This window comes from Tachysurus vachellii, chromosome 25, assembly GCF_030014155.1.
Source record: "Tachysurus vachellii isolate PV-2020 chromosome 25, HZAU_Pvac_v1, whole genome shotgun sequence".
Classification (NCBI taxonomy): Eukaryota; Metazoa; Chordata; class Actinopteri; order Siluriformes; family Bagridae; genus Tachysurus; species Tachysurus vachellii.
This window is the reverse complement of record NC_083484.1, coordinates 401000-410000: the sequence shown is the minus strand read 5'-3', so window position 1 is coordinate 410000 and position 9001 is coordinate 401000. Positions and strand designations below refer to the sequence as shown.

At 44.0% G+C, this 9001-nt stretch overlaps 1 protein-coding gene across 1 annotated transcript in view; it reads left to right on the top strand.

The window, feature by feature from the left end:
- tnk2a (tyrosine kinase, non-receptor, 2a) overlaps positions 1 to 8220 on the top strand; it is a 9295-nt gene extending 1075 nt beyond the window's left edge. The window contains exons 3-16 of the mRNA XM_060862123.1: positions 641 to 708; positions 841 to 1059; positions 1167 to 1319; positions 1657 to 1934; positions 2032 to 2158; positions 2496 to 2642; positions 3313 to 3407; positions 3658 to 3852; positions 4037 to 4128; positions 4340 to 4384; positions 4526 to 5799; positions 5888 to 5983; positions 6090 to 6217; positions 7933 to 8220. Coding sequence (XP_060718106.1) covers positions 641 to 708; positions 841 to 1059; positions 1167 to 1319; positions 1657 to 1934; positions 2032 to 2158; positions 2496 to 2642; positions 3313 to 3407; positions 3658 to 3852; positions 4037 to 4128; positions 4340 to 4384; positions 4526 to 5799; positions 5888 to 5983; positions 6090 to 6217; positions 7933 to 7960 — 2945 coding nt within the window. The 3' untranslated portion in view covers positions 7961 to 8220. The remainder of the gene's footprint in view (positions 1 to 640; positions 709 to 840; positions 1060 to 1166; positions 1320 to 1656; positions 1935 to 2031; positions 2159 to 2495; positions 2643 to 3312; positions 3408 to 3657; positions 3853 to 4036; positions 4129 to 4339; positions 4385 to 4525; positions 5800 to 5887; positions 5984 to 6089; positions 6218 to 7932) is intronic.
- The last annotated feature ends 781 nt before the right edge of the window (positions 8221 to 9001 follow it).

Below are 9001 nucleotides of genomic sequence, written 5' to 3'. Positions count from 1 at the left end.
CATTCACTCACGCAATCACACACTAGGGACAATTTTCCAGAGAGTCAACCTACCAATCAACCTGCCAACCTGTCAACCTGCCAATCAACCTACCATGCATGTCTTTGGACCGGGGAGGAAACCGGAGTACCCGGAGGAAACCCCCGAGACACGGGGAGAACATGCAAACTCCACACACACAAGGTGGAGGCGGGAATCGAACCCCGACCCTGGAGGTGTGAGGCGAACGTGCTAACCACTAAGACACCGTGACCCCTGATGCAGATGTTGATTCTAGTTATTGTCTTTTCACCATTGTTCTAAAATGAAACTTTATTCAGCTCAAAACAGAAAGGAAATTCTTCCACAGTAATAATATCAATATTATATATATAATATATCTATAAGGACAAATAAATGAAATAATAAAAATACAGTGTTTACATTAAAAAATAGATAAATAATGAACAGAAAAATCTTATAAACGACCTGTAGATAAATATACAGTATATGATGATAAAGTGAGAGGATTGTTTCTCTCTCTCTCTCTCTCTCTCTCTCTCTCTCTCTCTCTCTCTCGCTCTCTCTCTCTCTCTCTCTCTCTCTCTCTCTCGCTCTCTCTCTCTCTCTCTCTCTCTCTCTCTCTCTCTCTCTCTCTCAGGTCAGAGGCGCCTGTGGGAAGCAGTGAAGAGACGCAGAGCGATGTGTAAACGCAAATCGTGGATGAAGGTCTCAAACACAGACGAAGATATCATCATCATCATCATCATCATCACAGATTACACATAGCTGAGTGTAAAAGATTAAGATTAGGGAAAAGTCAAGGTGGGAGGAGTCTTATGTGTCTCTGTCCTTTTGCAGGTGTTCACAGGTAAGAGACCAGACACAGAGACTCAGACCGGAGTGACCTTTCAGGATTCGTCTCCCTGCAGTGTTCCGGCCGAAGCTCGGGGTGAATCCCAGCCTGCGGCTCTGACCTGTCTGATCAGTGACCGAGATCTGACGCTGCTGGAGAAACTCGGGGACGGATCATTCGGCGTGGTGAAGAGGGGGGAATGGCAGGCTCCGTCTGGACGAGTGGTGAGGGGAGACACACACACACACACACACCCTTTGTGTACACTGCTTTTTGTAAACTATATCAAGGTCAAGAAATTGTTTTGTGTGTGTGTGTGTGATGATTGCAGCTGAATGTTGCTGTGAAGTGCCTGAAGACAGATTTGTTGGATCATACGGAAAGTCTGGATGATTTCATACGGGAAGTGAACGCTATGCACTCTCTGGATCACCAGAACCTCATCCGGCTGTACGGTGTCGTCCTCACACACCCCATGAAGATGGTGAGGCTCAAGGACCAAACTCTGAACTGGGACATGTTTATTAGTGTGTTATGTGCTCTGATCAACAAGAACACATGCTCAGTTTCATCTAATGTTGTGTTACTGGGAGATTTAGTGCACACTGAGTTTTGGAGCCTTTTCATTACATTCTCTCTGAAAGAAATTAGTTTTATGGGTGTGGTTTATGTGAATATATTGTAAATGCAATTGGACATGAAGAGAACATAAACATGAAGTAGTTCAGTATGGCTAAACGTGTGTGTGTGCGTGCGTGCGTGCGTGCGTGTGTGTGTGTGTGCGTGCGTGTGTGTGTGTGTGCGTGCGTTTGTGTGTGTAGGTGACGGAGCTGGCTCCTCTTGGTTCTCTGTTGGACCGGTTGAGAAAGCGCCAGGGTCACATCCTGATCTCGGTGCTGTGTCGCTACACCGTGCAGATCGCGTGTGGAATGGCGTACCTCGAGTCACGCCGCTTCATCCACAGAGACCTGGCCGCACGAAACATCCTGCTGGCCTCCAACGACCTCGTCAAAATCGGAGACTTCGGCTTGATGCGCGCGCTGCCAGGGAACGACGACCATTACGTGATGCAGGAGCACCACAAGGTTCCGTTCGCGTGGTGAGGTTATTAGTGTGGAGAGATGAGTTTCTTTTCATCTCTCTCGTTGTCTCTCTCACACACACACTTTATCAACATTTTATGTGTGTTTTGTCAGGTGTGCTCCAGAGAGCCTGAAGACCAGAACCTTCTCTCATGCCAGTGATACCTGGATGTTTGGTGTGACGCTGTGGGAGATGTTCAGTCATGGCCAGGAGCCATGGCTCAGCCTCAACGGCAGCCAGGTTCATGTTTACACACTCTTTACACACCTGACATTAATGTTACCACCTGCTTTCCTCTAACAGCCCCTAAGGCTAACAGCCCCTCGTCCCTAAGGCTTTTAATCCTCTTTCCCCACAGCAGCTTTACATTACAAATGTTATGTTTCTGGTTACGTTTAATGCTGTGAAAGTGAATCCTGATCTCAGTTAAAGTTCTATCTTTCCGTCCCGTATCAGTGCTTTAATATAGTAATATACTTTAATATCACCCTGTGATGTGCAGCTGCATGCTGTCAGAGCTGCTGTTATAGAGAACCTGCAGAACTTCAGCTGCTGTGGTCTTCATTTTGTTACTCAGATCCTCCATAAGATCGATAAGGAGGGCGAGCGGCTGGTCAAACCCGAGGACTGTCCTCAGGACATCTACAACGTCATGCTTCAGAGCTGGTCTCCAAAACCCGAGGACAGACCGACGTTCGTGGCTCTGAGAGACTTTCTCATGGAGGTTAATCTGTAGAAATGTTTATCAGATTCAGGCTCTATGATCAAGCTCTACTTCTTCACATCTCTGATTAATGATGCAGAATTGTCTTTTACAGGAGTTTTAATAAGTGATTAAACTAATTTATCATCTGAGCAGAATTTGCATACGTGAGAAGAGATAAACAGGGTACATAATACATGTCAATATGAAATGAATATTTAATCAAATCCAGCATTTTATTACAGAGCTCTTGTATAATTTGGATTTTAGGTGTGCGAGTAAGGGGGTCACGGTGTCTTAGTGGTTAGCACGTTCGCCTCACACCTACAGGGTTGTGGGTTCGATTCCCGCCTCCGCCTTGTGTGTGTGGTGTTTGCATGTTCTCCCCGTGCCTCGGGGGTTTCCTCCAGGTACTCCGGTTTCCTCCCCCGGTCCAAAGACATGCATGGTAGGTTGATTGGCATCTCTGGAAAATTGTCCATAGTGTGTGATTGTGTGAGTGAATGAGAGTGTGTGTGTGTGCCCTGTGATGGGTTGGCACTCCGTCCAGGGTGTATCCTGCCTTGATGCCCGATGACGCCTGACATAGGCACAGGCTCCCCGTGACCCGAGGTAGTTCGGATAAGCGGTAGAAGATGAGTGAGTGTGCGAGTAAACATCGTTTCTACGCTCTGATATTTTGTCTCTGCAGACGATGCCTACAGACATGAGAGCTCTGCAGGACTTTGATGAACCGGACAAGCTGAAGATCCACGCCAACGACGTCATCACTATCATCGAGGGCAGGTCACATGATTACGTTTTACTGCAGTCAAAAATGTCCAGTTGACATATTTTTTTCCTCAAAGGACAAAAACAAAAGAAAACTCAATTTTTGATGAGATGCAGTTATTATAATTAACGTGAAGCAAAAGCAAACTTCACGTTACAGACGATAAGAAAATTATTATTTATTATGACAGTAGTTTAAAAGTGTTTAGTTGAGTTGTGACAATACTTTCAGGTATCATGATGTGAGATAAAATTATGACTTTAGAGCAGAGAATTACTGGTGGCGAGGTCAGAACCGTCAAACTCTGAAGGTGGGTCAGTTCCCCAGGAACGTGGTGACGTCTGTAGCTGGACTTTCAGCCCATGACATCAGTAGACCTCTTAAGCACAGCTTCATCCACACGGGCCATGGAGACACCGACCCTCATCGCAGCTGGGGCGCTCCTGATAAAATTGATGAGTAAGAAAACCAGACTTTCAGTTATTCAGATGCTGGAGATACTTTATTTTCATGTATTTGTACTCATTGTTCTGTTTCTCACCACCAGAGGGCAGCACAGCCTTGTGTTTCCATTTCATTCTACAGGAAGTTAATAAAGTCTCCATGGTATAAACCAGGCTGTGCTTTTACTTTCTGTATGTAGTATATACCTGGGGAACCCCATGGACCCTCCTGATGTTCTTGGTATGGATCCGAATGCTGACAGACCCACTAAATTAGCAAACCGCTCCAAAAGTGAGAGTCCAGAGGACACAGATATTGGAGTCAACTGCTTTTGACCTTTAATGTTAATCTCCATCCTTTTATTTTTTTTCTCTATCTTCAATAATGATATATCTCCAAAAATAATAATATGTTTAATATTGTTGATTAATTTCATTTGAGTAATTAATAAGAAATGATTTAATTCCTTTATAATTATCTTTTCTCCACTCTGGTTCCTCAGAGCAACCTCCACCTCGTCCTCCTCAGCCTGCTATCCTTCTCAAGAGTAAGAACCGTCTCCTTTTCTCCTCACCCTTCCTTGAGATCATCTTCCATCTCTGTCTATAAGGAATTCTTTGAGTTTTAATTGAGCTGTAAAATCTGTTCCTCGGTTGCTGATCAGCTCCGGTTTTCTTTAACGTTTCAGAGCCTTTCTATGACTTTGTGATTGATGATGATGATGATGGTGATGATGATCTAATAGTCACTGGACTAAAGAAGCTCTCTCGGAAACCGCCATCATACCTCGGGCTACGCCTTCGTCCATGGGAGAACTCAAACCCAGTCGATCATCTCAGTGAGGTCTCGCTCATCGACTTTGGAGATGATAGCTTCAGCTCCACCTCACCTTCCCCCATTACAGAGACTCCTGCCTCCAGCTCCACTCTGTCTGGAGCCTCCATCCTGGATTATGGTCCTCCACCGAGCCCGTACCGCAGTTTGCCGAACCCTCTCCACCCAACCCCAGTGGTGGACTGGGACTCCCGGCCTCTGCCTTCTCTCCCTGCATATGATGAGGTGGCTGTAGAGTGTGAGGAGCAGGAGGATGTGGAAGTCAGTTCCATAAACACTGCTAAGACTGACAACAATCCAGTCCAGCATAATTATGATGCTGTTGAAGGAGATATAGATCTCAAATGCAAAGTGGAAGATGAACTGTTTCATCTGTCCAAACCCATTGTGGAGAACCGCTCTACCTCGCAGTCGGCTGATATCTTCAAGGAGTTACAGAGAGAGGTCATGGCAAAGCTACGCGTACCAGTGACGGCGCAGTCGATGCCTTCATCGCCCCTCTTACCACATCGCCAAATCATCCTGCCATCCTGTGAGGACAAGCCCCAGGTCCCACCCCGGATTCCTGTCCCCCCAACACGGCCTTCCAGACGGACACGAGCCAGGCTTTCAGCCTCTTTAGCTGATGATGAAGAGAAATCTCAGCCTCCTCAGATCCCTCCGAGAGACCACGCCATGTCCCAGCCCAGCTCGCGATGCCCCAGTCCCATGATCTCAACTCAGCAGAGACCAGTTTTGTGCTGTGTCGGTTCTCTGGGTTCCTGTCTTTCCCCTTCATCGTACTCCTATGCTCCATCTACTGCACCTTCAAAGCTCTCGCTCAGCCCCAGTCGAGTCAACTATAATTCCCAGAATGCCACGTCCTCCACCAATATGGACCAGACTCGAGCAAAGAGTCCCTGCAACATGCCAGTCATGAGCGACACCACCAAGGCCAGCAGCGCTCAGTTCTACCTGCTTCCTGACAGGCCAATGTATCTTGAAAGATTCGACAAGTCTGTGAAAGATTCAGAACAAAACAAAGAGCGACGGACCAACATGGCGACCGTCAGACCCATGATACAACAGCAGATCAGCAGCAGCACTCAGAGCTCAACGACCGTCAGCACTTACAGCAGTGTGAAACAGGTACAATCATAGCACATGGCTTTCCACAACATTATCCAGCTGTGTGAGAGATATGAGGAAGCTGATTGGTTGTTATATATGTCTGCAGGTACAGGAGGCAGTCCATGGAGTGACAGTAGAGGAGTGTCAGACGGCGCTCCAGAGTCACGGCTGGAACATCCAGAAGGCTATAGAGTACCTCAAGGTAACCTGGAGTGTGGAAGCTGCTGTCACAATGATCAGTCCTCCATCATGATCACATCATTGTGTGTGTGTGTGTGTGTGTGTGTGTGTGTGTGTGTGTTCGACAGGTAGAGCAGCTGTTCCGTCTGGGTCTGAAGACTAGGCCTGAGTGTGTGGAAGTTCTACAGAGGTGCAGCTGGAACCTGGAGCGAGCGAGCACCCAGATGCTGGACTCCTACGGTCCCTCTAGACAAAGGTATAGAGAAATGTGATCTTCACCAAAACATGAGTTTTTTTTATCTCCTGATCAACATCGAAACTTTTCTGATAGAAAAACAGTGGCACAGGGTTCTACTATTTCTAGAACCATTAAGGTTCCCTCAGAGGAGTCTCATTTTGTGTATTGTTGTTTTGATGTCTGTGTTTTGTGGCTCTCTGTACGTTATCGTTAAGTTGAGAGGTTTGATTTTTGTCCTGTTTCAGATACTAAACCCAGCATTGAGGATGGACACAGCGCCCCCTTCTGTCCACAGACAACAACGTGATATTCATCTAAATCATGTTCTTTGTTGACTTTTTACAGAATCGTTACTGCATCTGGCCAGAAAAAGCTAAAGTGCTGACTTGAGAATATAATATTCATTTATTTGGGAATGTGGAGAATATTTTGTGTCTGTTTCTCCTCAGCATTGTTCGGAGCCTGGTGTTCGTTTAGCGCTGAGCTTCAATCAGATTCTGTACTAAAGCTTTTTATTTAAGACCTTTATGTGTTATTTAAGTTGTGTTTTATATTTATTGATTTGTTGAGATGTCAAATTAAATGACTCACTGTATTATTTCCATTATATTATATTATTATGTATATATTTGCCATGTTAATGTGAAATGTTTCTGATCATTTATTTTATTTATTTAGCAGTTTTGATGAAACAGGGACCTCATGATAAATGTCTGAATATTATTCACTAATACACTTGTGTCTTATTTAGAACTTTTATCCATCATTAGCCTTTAATTTTATTTAACGTGCGATCGATGATGGCATTCAAATAGAAATCAATGTTATTTATTCCTTAATTTGTTCATTTGTTTATCAGGTACCAAAGATGTGTAGTGCTTGTTGATGGCTGTGGAGTTTCAGCTCAGGCTTCATTCATAAACATTTTATAGATTTGACATAAAAGATTGTACATGAACAAAAGTAATCAGGTTTAAAAGAGCATGTGTACGTATGATGACCAGATGTATGAGCATGTGACCAAACTTCTCCAGTCTTCTCCATAAATAATCCTAAATGTGCAGATGTGTATATGAACAGTTGTACGTGGTGTGGAATTATCCAGACGTGTCAAGTTTATGCTCAGAAATCTTTAGTAGTAATTACTCTGAAACGTAAAACAACTCCTGAGCCTTTTAACCTGAGTCAAAAACCAATAAGAACCAACACAACATCTCAGTCTGTGTTTTAAAAACACAAATACAGCAGAAATTTTTATAACCTAAAGCGTTATAGTATACCTGAGTGTGGAGTGACACTGACTGTAGCTCTGAGCTTCTGTGACGCTTATATAGCATAATGTAGGCGTGTGTGTGTGTGTGTGTGTGTGTGTGTGTGTGTTGGCTAGTCAGGTTTACACTTCAGCTCTGTTTCTGTGTACACGGCTGTGTTTAATATTAACACATTACTGTGGTGTTCCATCACTGTTTATCATTGTGACTTTACAGCAGTTTCACACTGTTTCCTGTGACGCTGTGAGAAGTTCACACTCTGTTAGAATTCAAATCATTTATCTGTATTTTTATATAAAAATAAATATAAGGGAGAAAAGGGTTTGTATGAAGTCATGACATAAGAAGCTGCAGAAATCTCTTCTGTCTGCATTGGAGTCGTACTTGTCCATAAAGATAATAAAGTATGTCGTGCTCAAAAGTAAAGTCCGCCATGTTGTCAGAGAATTCCTCTCTCCACAGAGCGAACAGACCTGAAGAACTTTTCTAAGGCTGTAGTAGTAAGCTGAGAAAAGTGAACATCTTTCTGAGAAAAGATGAAGCACTTTGGATGAGTGATGAAACATCCTGAACATCCCAGCTCACATTCACTACACAGCAGAGGAGAAGATAAGATGTAGCTCCAGCGTTCGCATCTGCTCCTGAATTATTTCTGTTGGGAACCAGGAGTCGTTATCTCTGCTAACCTGAGGGTCCATCAGAGACGAGGTCAGAGATCAATACTGAGTCAATTCCATCATGCACGTCAGAGGAGGTTACCACAGCACTTCACTTCTCCTACAGAAGACACTAAAGACATTGTGTTCTCAGTGATGGGAGAGTTCTGATGATGTTCTTTGTCTGGCTACAGGTCATGAACCCACAGAGTGTTGGTGTCAGAGCTCAGAGGAAGCAAAATGCCACAAACATGAGGTTTATATCATTCATTTATTCCTGTGTTATTGTACTCAGTTGGAGAAAAGCTGTCTGCATGCTGCATCTGAACATCTGACAAAGCTCTGATCCACCTGAACACTGACTCTGAATCTGAACACAATGGATCTCCAATGGATCTCGCTTTTCACCGTTTTCTACCAGTCAGAGGTGAAGCTGGAACTTCTCAAAGGTTTCCAAATCTTCAGGACAGAGGAGTTTGTGATTCTTTGTGGTTCCTCAGTAACATGACAAACTGACATTATTTTTATGTCTGATTTACTTGAAGAGAGAGAATAAAGAGAGACTGCTGAGGGGACGAGTGTTTAGAGCTGAGAGAGAAAAGAGAGACAATAAAGAGAGACTGCTGAGGGGACGAGTGTTTAGAGCTGAGAGAGAAAAGAGAGAACTTGTCGTGTGAACATTACACAACATTAAATATAATTATAAATGAATTTAAAACGTGTGATTTTTTTAATCAAGTAAAATTGCAATTGCAGCACACACACACACACACACACACAGACACACACACACACACACGCACACACACGCACACACACACAGTTTATGACTATTATTTCTGTTACTTGATTTGTATGTAAATGAGTGAATTCTC